At 40.3% G+C, this 18,068-nt stretch overlaps 2 protein-coding genes across 4 annotated transcripts in view; one reads left to right on the top strand and one right to left on the bottom strand.

Annotated features, from left to right (window-relative positions):
• Positions 1 to 18,068, top strand: part of BTBD9 (BTB domain containing 9) — a 184,867-nt gene that overhangs the window by 165,204 nt on the left and 1,595 nt on the right. The gene's annotated exons all lie outside the window — the stretch shown is intronic.
• ZFAND3 (zinc finger AN1-type containing 3) overlaps positions 17,281 to 18,068 on the bottom strand; it is a 141,885-nt gene continuing 141,097 nt past the window's right edge. For all 3 annotated transcript variants that reach the window (XM_061470931.1, XM_061470930.1, XM_061470932.1), the window contains one exon: positions 17,281 to 17,674. In XM_061470931.1, coding sequence (XP_061326915.1) covers positions 17,520 to 17,674 — 155 coding nt within the window. In that variant the 3' untranslated portion in view covers positions 17,281 to 17,519. The remainder of the gene's footprint in view (positions 17,675 to 18,068) is intronic.

Raw genomic sequence — 18,068 nt, forward strand, 5'->3', positions numbered from 1 at the left:
AGAAAAAAAAAAATTAAAAAACCCCAGAAGTGTTCTTTGGCCTTTGGAAAGCTATATACTAACAGTTTTGATTAAATGGAATAAGAGGTCACTAAATCTGGTCTTTTACCTACTGTGTGTAACAGCTTCAGCTACATCCATTTCAATAATGAAATTCTGTGATGCCTTTACCTTATATATAAAGCACCATGCACTGTATATATTTAATTTTGTTTCCATTTTACAATGCAGTGAAAATCTTTTTCAACTAGAATAGATGCTAGCCTTGGATACTTAAGTGCTGAATAGAATAATAAATCCTGTGCATCACTAGCTTGACTTTCATCCAAGTGTCTCAAAGAGCTTTATAAACATCAAGTGATCTTTCCAGCATGCCCATCACAACTGGAGAGTATTACTACTGTCCTGCAGCTATTATTATTAATTTGTATCACTGCATCTAAGAGCTCCAGTCAGAGTCAAAACTCTACTGTGTATATAATGAAAAGTTAAGCTCTGTCCCAAAGACCTTTAAACAATTACAAAAAAATAGGAGGGAATACAGGATACTGGTGGAACATGGCATAACAGTAGAAGGGGCAGGGAAATTGCAACTTGGGAATTGACCAGTGTTGGAACAGCATGGTCCGTCCACCTGTTGTCACGTACCTTGTGGGCAGTACAGTGAAGATGAAACCTGAATGTTTTTCAGTGGCTCTTTGGATTTTACTGTGTGACAGCTTCCATGTTTTAAAGGGCAGCGCAGGAAAGGTACGGCTCAGGCACACTTGGCTTGATGAGGGATTAAGTTTGCCTCAATATTAGGAGAAAAATGTGTAGAGTGGAGGTAACTGAACTGCAGAGGAGTAAAGAGCATTTTTTATGTGTGGCAGTAACGCTAATGGAACCAGTGCGCTGAGGAAAGAAGGTAAAACAGAGTGGCCAGCCCTTTGCCCTAACACAATTGTCAATGATGAGCTGAAGTGGGTAGTGGGTGTTATGACAGAGCTCACTGTACCTGCACCCTGTGATGGTCCCAATTTTGTCTTCTTGTTTCCAGACATACCTAGAGAGACATTTTCAGCAGAAAAAGGGAAGCACTAAGACTGTGTCACCATATGTAGAATATTGTACAGAGTCTGGGCACCTGCAGTCAAACCAATTAAACTGCAGCAGTTGTGAAGAGATCTGATGATGATTCAACAACTGCAGAAGCAATTTTGGGAAGCAGTGTCTGGCATGTTTAGGCTGTGCAGTGATTCTTGAAGTCTTCTGGTGCATAACTCAGGCTTACACTTGCATTCTTTGTATAGTCTAGTAGGTGAGGCTTGCACTAGACTTTAGAAGAAAGGGAGAACTTGCTTCTGGGATTTCTTCCTTGCCCAGCAGCAGTTGACGGGCAATAGGAGGGAGAGTGCTTAGCTCAGAGCATACCCTATACTGACAGTTAAGGAGGTGGGGGTGAGATGCATCTGAGCCATGCATGCTTTGCATGAGTTCTTTATTTGCTTAGCTGATGAGTAAGTAGAATGTCTTTCATTTTACAGCTCTTCTACTGCAGAGTTAGACTGCAAACCTAACCAGGGTTATACTTTCCACCTTGAGTCTCTGAAGATACAGTGTCTGAGGAGCGTAACAGCAACGTTATTCACTTTACCCTGAGATCTGTTCTCCCACTTCAGAGATGCACATGCTTCTGCCTAGCTCTTATGAAGGGCAGAGATTCCACCTGATTGCTCCCAGCTGTTGAGCACAGAAAACACCTGGAAGAGGAGAATGCTTGTGATTCCTGTGTGAAGCTTCTGTTGTACTAGACCTGTCCTCTAGTTTCACTCTATGATCCCACCTCTATTTTTCTCACTTGTTTTCCAGTTATCTGGCTGTTCTTGGTCAAGCTGAAACAGAATTTGGTTCACTGTCCAAGTCTAGAGAGCAGACTGCCTTTTGAGTAGATTGCCTCTACTGTCCATCTCCTTTCAGCAGTGTAGACAGGCCCATATGATCCCTGACACAAGAGAACAGATGTGTAGAAACCTGTACCATTGAAAATATATCTGTCTGTAGACTGTAAGCACCTGTGTTAAAATAAAACCTGCAGACCCCACATATTCCTTCTGCCAACCAGACTGGTAGATCCCAGGTGTTTCTTAGGTATGTGTTATGCAGCTTCTCCCATCCTCCATACTACCCAGGACTTCCACAGTACATGAGGCTTGCTTTATGCCATGACTGTGGCTCCTGCCACTGGACTCCCATAGCTCTGGTTACAGTTGGTTAGCACAAGTTTGTTAGCACTGGCCTCTTTGCCGTTCCACAGCATTACTTCTTGTGAAACTTGCTGCTGAGGCCTGCCACAGTGGCTGCAGCCCGTGAGTTGGGCAGAACATCTACCTGCTGAAATATGCATGCAGGTCTAGCTCTTCATGCTCTTCCTTAGCATCATGAGTGGGCTTAGGTGGCTGCTGTGTTAGCTGGGGTTTGTGAATCCTGGGCTGTGATTCTCTGCACGTATCATATAAAATGGCCGTGCTAAGAAATTCATCTTGTGAAGTCCATGTTCCTTGTGTTCTGCCATGTTATCCCTAGCTTTAATTTAGAATCCGAGACTCTGTAGTCTAGGGAGATGTTTTTTAACCCAAGGACAGTGGACACAATATAAACATGGGGCTGTGCCTTGAATTTAACAAGTCAGGCTGACTTAGAAACACTGGCTGTTGGCTTGCTCTCATCCCAACAGTGACCTTACAGAAAGCTGTTGGATCTTGCTGGGACTTGCGCAGGTGAAGGAAAAGAGGGATGACACTGTTGGTGACTGCCCTTTAACATCAGGAAATGCTGTATTCCTTTTATGTGTCTTGTTTGTCCATTCCAGTTCACATCTCCCTGTTGGGTTGTGTCTCATTCTGATGTGGTGATATTTCACAGCCATTCTAGTGCTAGTCTCTTCTAATAATCAGTGCAATACCTTGCAGCTGTTGGCCTCTTTGAAGATGTCACCGGAGCTGAGGTTGCAGCTCAAAGGCAGTCATCCAAGGCTGGAAAAAAGACACTTTGCACAGATCAGAGCAGTATTTTATTTGCCATGCTTGCACACTGCCACAGGCTGTGACTCTGCTAACTGCTGTGAGGTAATGCGGGTCCAAGCTCAGGTGGAAGACTGCAAAGGGGAAATCTTGTGCTGCAAGGCGTGGTGGTGTTTGATGGAGGAGCTGGCATTCCTCTCTCTTCAAGGGCGGACAACACTTCAGTGTGATAACAGGGGATGATGTCCTTCTACAAGTGCTATCATTCATGCATGACATGAAAATTGCATCTGGTTTATGCTGCAGTTGAAAACTTCCCAGGTCTTATTCTGCGTGGCCTCTTCAAATTTCCATGTAAACAAGTTCAATGCCGCCCTCCTAAATCTACAGTCATAACATAATAAATGTTTGAGGTACCGTGTGTGAAGGACTATGATTGCAAGAGGAGGAGACTCTGTGTGAAGCATTACTGAAGGTCTGGTGATAAATGGTAACTTAGTACAAGAATTTAGCTTAAACCAGGTGGAAGTGGTTTTACTTTGCAGTGAGTTAAGGGCACACATGGCCTTGGGTCCTGTTGCTGAATGGACAAGCTGTAATTTGCTGTGCACCAGTGTAGCTCGATCATTTACAGTTCTGTTCTGGATGGAGACAGCAATTTTATTTGAATGTGATTGGCTTTTTCCGAGTCAAAGAAATGTGTAGTGTTGCCAGTGTGCTCAGAGGGATAGTGATCAACCTATGTGAAATCCATGCATTTGGTGATTTTTCTGCGTGAAAAAGGTTGGACTTTGATTGCTTCCATGTAGATTAGTAGAAGGAAAGTGTTTATCATATTTGAAGTTTACTTCCTCTAAGAGAAAATTCTTTGTTGCTTGGCCCTTTACAAGTAAGGCTAGATCTAGCAGTAACATTTCAGTAGTGAACATCTGGATTTTTCTTGTGTAAAGGATAATGAGATGTACTGATTATGCCTCGTAGCATCTCTGAAGGGCATATCTCTGATGCTTGTGGCATTCTAAATGCCATGTGAAGCATTTCAGTTCTCTGTTCTGGAACTGTTGGGCACCTAGGCTTCATGTGGGACTTTCTAATACTTTGTTGCATTTAGACTTTGGTATGACTGTAGAGACTCATAGCAAATACTTCCAGCGATATTTTAGCAATTTTTGCTGCCTTTTAAAATCTAAGATGAAAAAGAAAGTAATGAGCCAACTAATCTGTACAGTACTTGCTGTCCCTTCTATGCAAGAGGAACTGCTTTTTTTTCCTCAGGGCACTAATTGACTTGATATTCCCTGACTTGATATTCCCTTTATACTGCTGAAGGTAAGATGCTGCTATGCACTTGGAATAAAGAGGGGAATAAATGGCATATACAAGGTAGGACAGTTGAGCTACCACTGAGAAATATGTACTAATTACACTGATTTCTCACCTTCACCCAAAATGACAGAATTGTATTGTAGCCTATCTTGCCTTCTGGGTAATTGTTTTACCTGCTGGGTGTCTGTTTTACAAGGTCAATGAAATGATTCCAAATGAGAGAAAAAAGCCTAACTAAAATACACCATCTCAGATGTCCTATTTGGATGGTGGGGAGATGAGAGAGATAGAGGTGTGCTGCATAGCTGTAATTAATATTTATTTCTGCTATTATAAAGGCAATTCTCAGAGTTTCATCTGTGCTGGGTTCAGCATCTGACATTGGCTTGTGCACTTTGATTCCATGTCTGGTTTTCTGATCTTGGTGGAAATGTATCGGAGAAGACAGAAATGGAGCAAATTAGGAACCAAAGCCATCCCCACGCTAACTAATTGAATATATGTATAGAATGAACAACTCTACAGTCACTGTTGAAGCTATTACATCGAACAGTCACGAAAATTTTCAAAGCTGGTAGATAAAAACCATGTTGGCAGCTGGGAAAGGGAGCTGTACAAAGGGAGAGCTTTTTAAGAGCGTTGGGATTACAGGTTCACACATCTCATTTAAAAACAAAACCAAAAAAATAAGCTGTTATGCAAACATCTCCCTCCGATTCCTGCAGTGTAGTAAGTACACACCATTTACATTCTACAGTAAAGAAAAGCCATGCAGAGTGAGCCAGGCCACTGCACAGTTTTTACAGCCATCTGGCACATAGTGCTCAACTGTATCACTGGAGACCCAATGTTACCTCTGGGCTGTTATCTCCGTTGTTTTATTTGTCATTTGTTGACATCAAGAAGTGGAGATTATGGAAGATGTTATTTGTGTGACTAAACCAAACGCTACCTTAATGGCAGCTGCCTTCTGTTTAGTTTTTTATTTGTAAAGTGAAGCAGAATATTGTCTTTGCAGCTGTTCATGGCTTATTCTTAAGTTGTCCATCAAATCTGACAACAAAAGCCAAGGTTTAACACTCTGAATTAAATTTAGCTTAGCTCATTTTTCCCAGGTCTTCTCTTCATGCTAAGTAACTTCTTAGTTCCCTTGGCAGCAAGAAGCTTTAAGTTACCAGCCTGTAGTAAGGCAGATTTCGGGCCCATCAGTTGAGCTGTTCTTAGGTTTTGGTTTTTGGTAGATGCAAATGGTATCAGATGGAGGGCTTATACAGCAAAGGGTATAGCTGCTTGGTATGTTCAGTTTGTTTCAAGTGCTGTGTGTTGTAGCAGAGCTACTGTTTGTCAGCTGTAGATACTATGAGACTGTATCCTCTACTGTGGAAGAGCTGCCCGTTGTTGCTGCTGCACCCAGGTGAAACACTGTTGGAAGTACTTGGACCTTCTCTCAGAGAAAAAAATAGCCATTCTTAATTAAGAAATCATTTTAGAGGAAAAGAAGTGACATGGATAGGGAAACTCCAGCACAAGAGACAGACTCCCGCTTTCTTTCCATGAGGACAGAACAGAGGAGGAAGGGAGGATTTGCGTCGAAACACCTTTATTGACTGCTTTATCAAGCACATCTTAGGGTTTTTTACCTGTTTGAAGAGAAGGCTTATTTTGGAGCCTAATAAACTAGAACACGTTCTAGTTTAGTGATTGGGAGCTTCTTGGTGTACTTTGTGCTTATCTGGAAGAAAAGGTGGGGAGTAGTTCCACATGAATTCTCTAGCTGATTCAGGATCCTGTCAGAGTCTGGTTTTCTTCTCTCCTTTTATGTTAATTGGACAAATGGAAAATAATGGAGAAGAGACACAGAACAGGCTCCCTGGGTCAATAAAAATGTCAGTTTGGTTGCACCAATATAATTGGCACAGCTAATGTCATTTGCTAAATAAATGCGGGTGTTTAGTGAAGCGTCATGGGTGTCCAGAGTGCTTTAAAGGCAAAGATGATACAGCTCAACAGCTGTAGGCTAGTGTGACTGGATGGGTCTTTGTACAACCTGGTCTAGTGGGAGGTGTTCCTGTCCATGATAGGGACGTTGGAACTAGATGATCTTTAAGGTCCCTTCCAACCCAAACTATTCTATGATTTTAAGTTTTCAATAGGAAATGAACTTTATGCCAAAGCATCAGCTGTACTGAGGTTAGAGGGTGGGCCATGAGGCTCAGTGGGTCAAGGCTGGACACAGTTTAGCTTCCAAAATGCTGTGCATTTGATTTCTTACTACAGGATTGTTAGTAGCAATAGCAAACTTTCTTTGAAGAGGGACATTGTGTGTTGTCTGCTGCCTAGAGACGATAGCTAACTCGTTCATGTTCATGGCACTTGGTATTTTTTGGGTTTGGTTTTGTTTTCTTTAAGTTTTCACTATTAGCCCAGAGATTTACAGAAGTCCTGTGCATTTTCTCTGGTGCTGCAGCATTCCCAGAGAGGTTTTCTTTAAATACCAGTGAAAGGGAAAGGAATCTTTATAGCCAAACTGAAGGAGCTGCTACTTTAGACAGGAACAAGTTTCATTTTGGCCAGATACCAGAAGTGTTCATACTCGTTATTTGATACATCTCTTGCTTCTCAGCTTTACTTCTCAGCTGCTAAATGCTGCAGTTCAATAAACTTTGTCCATTGATCATTAGACAAATACAGACGTGAAATTGGAGTGCTATGAAAGAGCTAGCCATGTGAGATGGAGAATTTCTACTTTTGAAGCTGCTAAAGCCTAAATGAAAGCCCTTTAAACCCTGACCTTTTGCTTCTGGGTTTATTTTATTCATGGTCTGCTTCAGAAGCCACATACTGGCTTTATTCATATTTAGAAAAATAAATAAGTGTGACCCTTTCTCTGACACACAAGCAGCTTGCTTTCTGGTTCTTTGTGCTATTCTGAAATGAATACTGACAGACAGCCTCTTAACAGTCTGTATGTAACACTTTTTTACAAGTATTTCAGTACTTTACAAATATGATTACGTGCTTTGATCCCTTTCCCAAAGGGCAAATACCTCTTGGAGAAAAAAGCCACATTTGCAACATCACAAGCAAAATCAAATATGCTTTTAGTGCAAGAAGGAGAAGAACAGTACTCCAGCTAACCTTAAGAAATGTAAATGGCTTACAAGAAGTCAGTCCAGTGTAGAGCACAGTCACCCTGACTAGTGACCTGTCCTTTCAGTAATCTTCCATGTCATTTGTTTTTCATTTCTTGTGAAAATCAAGTGCTGAGCCAAAGCATTAGTTCAGCATGGAGTCAGATATGTTATGACACATCTTGGCACTGTGCAGTCACTGAGGCAGGGCTCATCTTGAGCAGGGGACAGACGGTGGCAGAAGGATCTAGTGTTTATTCCGGAGAAAGTTTGGTCTCGTTGCACACACAGGTTGAGTCAATAAGTAAAACTAGCTTCTGTATGTGCTGTTGGTTTATTAAATGAGCTGCTAAATTCTGCACACAGAATCTACCTGTGGTAGCTAGCCTGGATACCACGAGAGGCTGCTTACAACTAATGCTGAAAAAAAAGGCAAAGCAATTTCCTTTGTTACGTGTCAGGACTTTCCACTGAAGTTTTACATCCCCCCCCACCCTGTCTTGGTGGTTGATGGCCTCCCAGTACCATCAAATACCAAGCTACCACTGCGACTTTGGACAAGAGTTGGTGGGATGATGGAAGGAGACTTGCATGGACCATGCATGTCTCTTCACGGATCTCTGCTTGCCAGTTGTTCAGGACCTGGCACAAGACTTGGGGGATGGGGACAGGGAAGGTTACATCATGGACTTCAGGAGTCTCGGATGGCATGGAGAATTCTGCTCTTTCGCCTTCGCTTCTAGCATTTCCCCCAGTGTTGATCTGTCACTTGTCTGAGGAGAGAAAGTGGATGTATGTTACTGCAGAGGAGGTTTCCCACTGCTGGAGGAGAGGGTCTGCAGCATACAAGCAGTCTGTGGCCAAGTGATGGAGGGGCAGAGCATGAAACTAATACAGGGGATGCTTCACTAGGTCCAGTTGCTCCACAAACATGGTACTGTCAGTATCTTGCATATCACTACCCTTTTCTCCTGTCCGTCTATCAAAGATGGTGCAGGAAACCGCACAGTGACTTCTCTCAGTAGCAGGGTTTTGTCCTGTCTTATCTGCAAGGAGGGGGGTGCAGAGGTCTCAGCCTGGCACAATGACTCTGTACTTCGTTATACTGCCTATGACTTTGGAGTGATGAGGAACTTGCACAGCAGTCACACTGGGGATGACATTTCTTTCACTGGTTTGGCATAGTCAGCAAGGACTAATACACAGGTAGAACATTATTCTCATATGCTTTGAAGTAGCAGTTATCTAGGAAGGGAATTATACAGTACCCACAAACTGTAGTTAACAGTAGTTACACTCTCAAACAGAAAATTATACCAAGAAATCCATAAACAGGAAGAACAGCAAGGGTCAGACTGTCTTACTGTGAAGAATTACATGGTGGGGGAAGCCTAGTGCCTTTTGTGCTTTCTGCTTTATGCCAGTCTCAGCTTCCATGGTGCTGAGAAATCAGACATTTAGTGTTGTATTCAAAACACATGAATTCTACTTCAGTACATTTTACACAAAACTGTGTAATCCTTCTAGCAGATATTCAGCTCTGCCTAGTATGTTTGATTGTCAGACTGTGCTCAAAATAAATGATCCTCCTTGCCTTTACTCTAGAAAGGTGCTGAATGTTGACCAAGGAAAACTGATCTATACTGATGTTAAATGACTGAATCAAGGATGGAGTGAAATAAATGGTTAAAGGCTGCATTAATCTTTCTGTCTTACTGGATGTATGCAAACTGCATAGGGCCCAACACTTTTCAGTTCCTGTGGAGTGATTCAAGTGTCATAGATTGTTGAATTTCCTCCCTTACCTTTCTGCTATCAGTCAGCCAAAGGCTGACAAAAGAAGGCCACCCCAAAAAGCACAATTCAATCACAGATCAGCACTTTCTTGTTTAATATGTTACATCTCTTTATAAACAATTTTATCGTTTCGCACAACAAACATGGTTAGAAAGAGCAGGTACAATATACAACTTGATTGCCTTCAGGGACTCATGGATGCTAGGTTCTGTGAATCCTGAGATCTTTCAGGTCTTGGGATAACAGTGCAGCTGCTGAGCCAGTGGACAACTTGCACATGAATGCATCTGAGGCAGTGTAAATGGCTTTACCTTTATAATCCAGACTGAGACCAGCAAAGGCGAGGAACTGGCTGAGATTTATGCAAGAAGTTTTCTATGTTAATCTACCTGTTTCAGTAGTTGTAACTGCTAAGAATTATCTTCATGAAGCTTGATGTAAAGAAACCTACAGTATCAACTACATGCTAAGAACGTTAAATCAATCAGCCTGATTGATAAACATTTAGCTTTACTTGGCAAGTGAGCGATAGCTTTGTATTTTATCCACAGAATAACAACACTGGGTTAACAACAGAAAGAAAGAATTAGAGGTAGAACATCAGAATTAGAGGTTTTTTTTTATTCTTGGTCTGGATGGGTATTCAGTACCTGTACAGGTACTACTGAATGCTGCTTGCATCTCTAGTGGCTGTAGTATCAAGTTAGCTTTAAGGTTCCTTTTATTGAGAAGGTCTACAGAGACTGTTAAGAGTGATGAAGAAGGGGTTTAAACTGAAAGTACATGTTGTTTGCTCTACTGTATTAAGACAGGTGTAAGAATTTAATATACTAAACAGCAACATTCTTTCAACACTTATTTTCATTACAGATGGAAACAGCTGCTGGCAATACAAGCCTCAGTACCTTTGGATGTGAGCATCTCTACTCTTACATTGTCAGCACATTCTCTTGTCTTTGAACATGACGATTTGGGAGGGGAGGCAGTGTCATTAATGAGGGAGAATTTGCAAAAGGGGTGATGGAGAAACCCAAAAGGGGATACTGGAGGACCCTACAGCAATTTCTGCAGAGAAACCAGGGAGTAGAGAAATTAAGGTGTGCATGGGCGCCAGAACATAAGCTGACAGAGGTACTGGATAACAAGTTTCAAATAGCATTTATTTCCTTGCTCCCACTAATTTAGCAGGAATTCCTGTCTCAGACAGAGGCAAAGTATTGCTATTAAGGTGGCAGCTGGAGTATGGTCAGCATCACCTAGTATGCACACTTCAGAGTTCTATGCTCCGAGGACAGCATGACACATGTAATTATAAAATATCTGTAATCCAACTGCGAGCATTCAAACTTCTCAGCTGTTAAGGGTGACTATTTTTAACAGAATTGTAAGTGAGTATAACGGTGCTTCCAGGACTAAGTCTGTAGTAGTTGGTAATGATTAAACTACAGCTACTATTAAACAGGCAAATTGAGATACTGGGACATGCTACATTTCCCCAGAAGACAAACCAGGCAAGAACTGATTATATGAATATGAGGCAGCAGAAAGCGACAACTGGTTTTAGCCCAGCAGCCTAATTCTGCTTCAGCCACTTGATATTCCAGGAGGTAGGGCTGTGTGTCCAGGTGTGGAAAGGTCTATTTGGAACTATTATTTTTGAGACAACCTGAGACCAAATAGTCAAAACCAGAAAGTAAAAAAAAAGGCATGCAGTGTGACTTGAAGATAGCTATAGACTTTGTAACTAACAGCTGCTTACCTGATTAGTATTTTAATCTATGTAAGCATGGGGGAAATGAGGAGGAAAGTCTGCATGCAGACAGCATAAAGGTGACACCTCTGGCTGCACATGATGTACTATCCCAAAGGAGCAGGCTTCACGCAAAGCTGGTAATGGTAGATCTGTTTAAACCTTCTCAGGGAGCCATTATTTTAAAATGTGGTTAAGCGATTAACTTAAAATTTAACTTATTCTTGGAGCTCATCGTCTTCCCCAAGCTGCTGTTAGATGTGGTATGTCAAAAGACAGTTTTCAGAAACCGGTCAAACGAAATTTTTCAGGAATCTAAAGCAAACGTAGCATACCTTAAACACTGCAGGAGAAGGAAGGAAAAAAAAATAGACAAATTATTGCTGAATGAAGAATGAACTCTGAATTTAGCTTAACTAGTAGAGGCTCAGTTTCTCTTCACCCTCCTCTAAGAGTCTTTCATTTTTATTTCTTTGCTCCACTGAAGAGATGAAAGTAAGGATGTTAACAATGAGCCTTTCATTCAGCTTTCTTAATGCAGAAGTACTGATCATGCAGGCTGGCCTTTCAAAGGATGATACAATGCTATGCTTTTCTGTTTTTAAGGATTGCTACTTACTTTGCTTCAAAGAGACCCCAAACAATTTGAGAGGAGAAGGAAACCCCAACATTTTCAAATGTTCTGAGAACCCTAAAAAGAGGGTGTTGCATTTCTGATCCAGAGGTACATCCTGAAGTGTTTACAACTCTAGTGAGAATAGGGTTCTCCATCCTCCCTTGGTAGAGGGAAGTGACTTCTGCAGCTGAAAAAAGAATAAAAGGAACTAAACAACAAGGAAAGAGGGGGTGCTATCTTCTGTCCTCATGTGTGAAGGGAGAGCTGACAGGCAAGAGTAAGTCTCTATAATTTTATTCTCATTACTTACACAGTCACTGCACCGTGCTACAAGTTATTAACTCACAGCATCCTATTGCATATTATTAGCTTTGCACAAACTTAGCAGAAAGGAACATTCTGCTTACTGTTAAACCATTGCCATTAACACTTGCTACTATCTGAAGAACAAATCCCTGTTAGAGGATGCAGTAATCTTTAAAAACTATATATAAATTTCAGTTATCTTTTCCTACTGCTTCAGATGCATGTGCTAAATTTGAAATAATTTACAGTTAGTCTTATAAAGTTCTGCTTGTTTTTCTTCCAAAGAAAATAGCAGCATATTGCAAAATAGGAAGGTCCTGTAGCAAAATATGTAGTTATTACTAAATAATCCATCAAAAACGGTTTCCAATTAGACAGTCCTGTTTCACTTCTTTGCATGGAACGTATGTTGCAGAATTGACTCAAACTCTACACAGGTATATTCACAAAGATAAAGCAAAACAGTTTTCTGTAGTACTGAGTCAAAAACGTTGGTGCTGTTTGGCAAGTAAATATTTGTGTCTTTCTTTACCATTTTATGATCTGATCTGAGCTGACTTGAAGAGGAAGGTGGATATGATCACTAAGCACTTGTCAATTTGCATTCTCTGCTTTCTGCTTTCACACCTTCTTTCCTCCTGACTCAACTTCAGGTTGGAAGATGAGGTATGCAGAGTTTATGGGAAGGTGTATGTGAACAATATCACAGAACTGAAGTTCAAACAACCCATAGCCGCCTAACATCCAGAACAAGTAAATCATGTCTGCATTAATTTTCAGTTAATTGAAGAAACAGTGTATCACTGTAGTAAAATATACAAGGAGGTTATCACTTCTACTTGCAAGAACAAAGTTTATGCCTTTTTTTTTTCCTTCCTGTAGTGAGTACTGAAAAGCCAAAAAGAACAACATTCACGTGGAACTACTTTCAAATGCCCAGTTACACATGCTGATTGCCTCAACAAAGAAAGAAAAATGAATCAAGACTAGGAAGAGAAAGAAAAGAATGTCCTTATCACTAACGTATTTGATTAACTGTTATTTAAGAGTGACTCTTTCCAGCAGCATTAAAGGTTGTTCTCCTGGAAAAGCTGCTGATAGTGATAGTGACAGTCCACTCCTGCACAAGTTCACCATGTCAAGTGTGCATTGTGAATACTTTTTAGCAGTTTTTCCAGTGTGTTCGTGTAGCAAAGCATGTACAGTCTCAGCTAAGGATAAGATTATGAACTGGATACACAGGGCCTGTATTCTCATACAGCAGATCCTGCCCCATCAGCTTTGCGTTGAACCATGATTTTCTACATGCTTACATTACTTTTTGTTCTGTGTGCAGAATCCTAATAAGGTATTTAAGTGATGAAATAAACATCTCCTGCCAGTAAATACAGTTCATTGTAAGTAAAGTAGTGTTGTCTCTAAACGTTGCCATTAGTTTTCTAGGTACAAAAGTTCTCAGGAGCATACAAATTTATTTCCAGCATGCATTGCCCACAATCTCATTGTGACATTAAGAGATTACTTTTGATTAGGCCATCTCTTTGTTGTTGTGCTAATGACTGACAATTTCAGTAACTACACTACAACAAAGAGAATGTTAATTCATTTGTCTGGGCACCTAACTGTGTACACATCAACTGTGAGCATAGGTGCCATCAATTATTCCACTGGTGCATTTCTTGAGTATAAAACCTCTATTTTTATGATGCTGTTAGCATCAGTTTTCTTCCCTGGTGAGTCTTTGTACTGAAATAGTTATTGTAAGATTTTTAAAAAAGTGCTTTTATCCTTTAGAGATTTATATCTAAGCTATAGCATAGTCACAGAAGGAACTGCTATGATTGTAGAATGAACTAAACACCACGAGTACAAAGTTTATATAAACAGGACATTGTGTTCACGAGGCCAGGAGACTACAGTTTATCCAAGAGAAGAAAGCCATGCAAAATTCAAGTTTTGAATGTATTTATCACCTTCCATGGAGTAGATAAAAGAGGTTAATATTACTTTCAGACTGCTATAATTGCACCAGGACTCTGCTCACGGTGTTGCCTCTGCACTACTGAAGAGGAGTTCATGTTCCCAGATACTTCAGTTTAGTTACATTGGTTCTCATTGAAGACACTAAACTGTTTCAAAACAGAAACCAATGCAGGTAAGGACAGGCACTGGCATAGCAACCTTCATGGCAGTTCTTGCTCTTTTTTGAAGCCTTGGCTCACACCCAGCTATAGGCCTGAAACTTGATGCAAAGGCACAGTTGTTTTACGTAACTTACCTTTACTTAACACAGCCATCTTGTTCAAGAATCACAGTTTTATAACTGAAAATACCACATGTATTTGAGGGGAAAAAAAAAAGAAGTGTGTATGTATCCCATGAATCAGGGCCCAATTTCAATACCCAACAATTTTCAAAATTGTTTTTAAATAATTACTGTGATATTCTCTCTCCCTCTAATACAGTCCTTTAATGAGCCTTGTATTTCTAGCATCTAAATGATTAAGAAACAACAGTTATTCCCCTACTTATCCATTATTAATACAGCCCATTATGATTTGCAGTATAGCTACTCTAGATGAAGTTGTCAAAATGGATGAAAGAACATTTAAGACATTAAAACCCTGATGCCAATGATATAGTGTACAGTATGCATCAAATGAAAACAGTTAATTCGATTACTATATCTAACCTCAAAATGAAATCGACCAAATTGGCTACTGTAGATTTAGTCAGATTAGTTTACAAAATAAATTACTAAACCTGAACCCAGCAGAAAGATTACTTTCCTCTTCCAAACTGGCAGAAAATACTGTCCACCTTCATCAGCTGTAAATTCAGTCTGAAGTTAGTGACCTAATGTGCGTATTTTCCCCATTTGTATTTCTTAAATAAACCTGCAGGAGAAAATGTGCAAAATAGCAAGACCTGTTGGAATAGGCAGAAAGGAATTCAAACTTTAATCTGATTGGTTTAATTTTTTTAGCATGAGGAAAAAGAATAAAGTTACAAGATCCTTTTAATATTTTCACAACGTTAAACTAAAACTGAGCTCTAGGCTACATGTGTAAGTAAATCTAGAACACAAAAGGGTTAAATAAGATCTTCTTTCAAGATACAAGAACTTAAGCTTTCTTTTACGTTTAACAAACTTCACAGAACAGATACTGCAAAGGAACAACCCCCTCCCCAACTTTTTGTTTAAAGTGAACATTGTCCATAATTTACATGAACTTTTAAGTAGTGTTCTCTCAAGAGCCACCTTGAAACCATCTGTGCACTTGTAATGAGATTAAAGAGAGTATTAAGGAGGAACAAAATAGCATCTTCAGTATTAATGCAGAAAAGTCTTATGTGTCAATCAGAATGCCCATCAAATGCTATGGTATGATTTTGTAGGAAAAGAAAGTGCTTATCACAGCAGCCTCCAAAATCCATGTTTGCTTAAACTCCTCATGGCAAATGTAAATAATATCCTTGGACAGTCCCTCTCACGAAGACCACTGCCTGAAAATGCAGCACATTAGGGAAGATTTTGGTGCTGGTTTTATCTTCTTGACTAACATCAATAATAAGAAACCAGCTTGCCGTCTGGATAGTTTGTAGTTTATAGTGGTATGATGGGGCACTTCTGATTTGCTCCATGGTTAATTAACAATAATGCAGTCAGATGCTGAGTGTGTGTGGAGATGCAAATACATAATCTTTTTATTTAAATTAGTTGTCTCCTTGTTAAATGCTCCTAGCTGGCTACCAAAGTAGCAATCTGATTTGGCCTATAAGGAGTTAATTACCTGTAACAAGTAGAATGGAAGACGACTCATCCAAGCTTACTCCCAAAACTCTGGGGTTTTTCCAAGTGATACATTACTTCACCCCTCTGATGTTTTATACCTGACCAGGATTTGAAGATGAGACAAAATCTTTCCCTCCCTCAGGTTTTCTTACATATTTACCTGATTGTTAACACCTTACTAATAGGCTGAGAAGCTGAATTCATTCAGAATTAAGCTGCGCCACACCAGTACAAATCCTTTTTACCTGCATAAACCCTGTGTGCAGCAGATCTGCCAATGACAGTATTTGCTTTTTTGTTTCCAAACTGACAAGACTGGTGCAATTCAGTTCAGCTCAGCTCAATGTGACATACTGTAATACAGAACCATAGGTCTAACCAAATCCAAAACATTCTACTCCATGTAATGCTTTCCACATTCACTTGCTATACTTGCTTTGCAATAGATGCGGGCAGAGATTTTCATGAGCGCGTTCAGCTGCATAGAAAGAAGGCTGATGGAGCCCACTTGATTATCTCATTGACACTCTGGAAGCGAGGAACACGAACTCAGTCTGATAAAGGATGTTTTACCGGTTGTTCCCCAATACTGTTACTGAATTCTGTTTGCTACAAAATGTCCTTTTTTTTCCCCCCAGTATATAAGTCTAGCTACAGAAAGTCAGTCTGTAGAATCCAGCCATGGCTACTGTGCTGTGAATTAGCCTTATTTGATCAATTATCAGATACCTGCACTTAGCAAAAGGCAAACAAGAGCCAATCAGGTTTTGGCCAGTGGGAATGGCTGCACTGTTCAAGGTATGTGGAATCTGTTCACACAACTCATACTATCACTGTGGATGCCATGTAAAAAGTATGCACCATTTACTGCTCTGGGATGGAGTTGGCTTTATAGTGAGATCATAATTTAACTGAGAAGAAAGAAAAAAACCACCACCACCAACAAAAAAAACAAACAAAAAAACCCCCAAACAAAAAAATAAACCACGAAAAAAAAACCAAACAAAAAAAAACCCCAAACCAAACAAAAAAAAAAAAACAAACCGCACCCCCCCCCCCAAAACAAACAGAAAAAAAAAAAACAAAAAAAAAACCCAAACAACCCTGATAGGTTATTTATAGTAAGATAGATATAAAAAATTTTATAAGAATCTCTGTCCCCCTTTCTTTTTGGCTTCCTGGGAAGAACCAGAAAGATGTTCCTACCCCAACAGAATCCCTGATGCTGGTGACACTGCCTAACTCAAAAGCCACACGCGATGAAGGCACGAGTGACCAGTCAGGTCTTCTGGGCTTAGGCAGCTGCAATTGCTGCTCCTAGTAGTATTTCACCTCCTCAGGATTCACTAGCAGTGAAGAGGTGAAAGGCTGCACATTAAACAGTTTGTCCGAAAGCCATGTGCATAGCAAACTTTTACACCAGCTTCTATACAACTATTTGTTTTAACTCTGCAGCTGGAATGTTTCCAGCATAAGGCTTTTAGAGTGACTCCAGCAATAACAGAAGCCTTTGGATTTTTCTTGTTTTGTTTAAATCCACTAGCCATGCTCAAAAATAGTATTTCTTCATGTTTTATTTTTATACGGTGGCTAGCAGGCACCTTAGTAACCAGCCAGAAATCAATTTCAACCACCATCAACCCCTAAACTACAGTACCAGGACAGCTGGCTAAAGAAAGGAAACTGATTGGCTGTAGTCTGAAACTTGCCTAGTACAAGGTGTCTGGCTGACTTTGTCCTAAATAAGGCTAACATTAGTGAACTAAGAGAACAGCATTTGGTTGCAGTCTTGCACTCAGGAACATCCTTCGCCAATGCGTTGGCAAGATCTCCCTACTTTCCGATCCAGTTTCACCATTTTCATAATGGCTTCCTCACGCCCACGTCCCATGTGGTCAAATGTGCAGTCATGCTGTTCAGGCAGGCGATGTAACATACAGAACACATAACCTACCATGGAAAGGGAGAAGAAAAAAAAACACAGTTAGCGACTTGGTTAAAGTGGCAGAATCTTACCTGAATCAGAAATGAAGGATTACTTACCAGGGGATCACTCAGTTCTCAGAAATTAATGACAGCTTTAAGGTTTTACTTACCTATCTTCCTTACAGGGTATTAATAATCATCTGATTACTTACTGCATTTTCTTGAGTGTTTATTAACATAATACCAAAGCTCAAGTCATACTAGCTTTGGGTTTGGTTTTTTTAATGTTGTCTCACAGAGGAAGTGCCCCAAATCACCTAATGTAGGTATGCACACACAGTAACAAAGCTAATTTTGCAAAAAGAAAAAGCTAATCACCTTCTCTGAAAATCTTTTCTACTTTATTTGCAGCTGGCTG

Source organism: Pezoporus flaviventris, unplaced genomic scaffold (assembly GCF_033815535.1).
Source record: "Pezoporus flaviventris isolate CSIRO_AGI_PZ_B2104156 unplaced genomic scaffold, CSIRO_AGI_Pfla_v1 ptg000066l, whole genome shotgun sequence".
Taxonomy (NCBI): domain Eukaryota; kingdom Metazoa; phylum Chordata; class Aves; order Psittaciformes; family Psittacidae; genus Pezoporus; species Pezoporus flaviventris.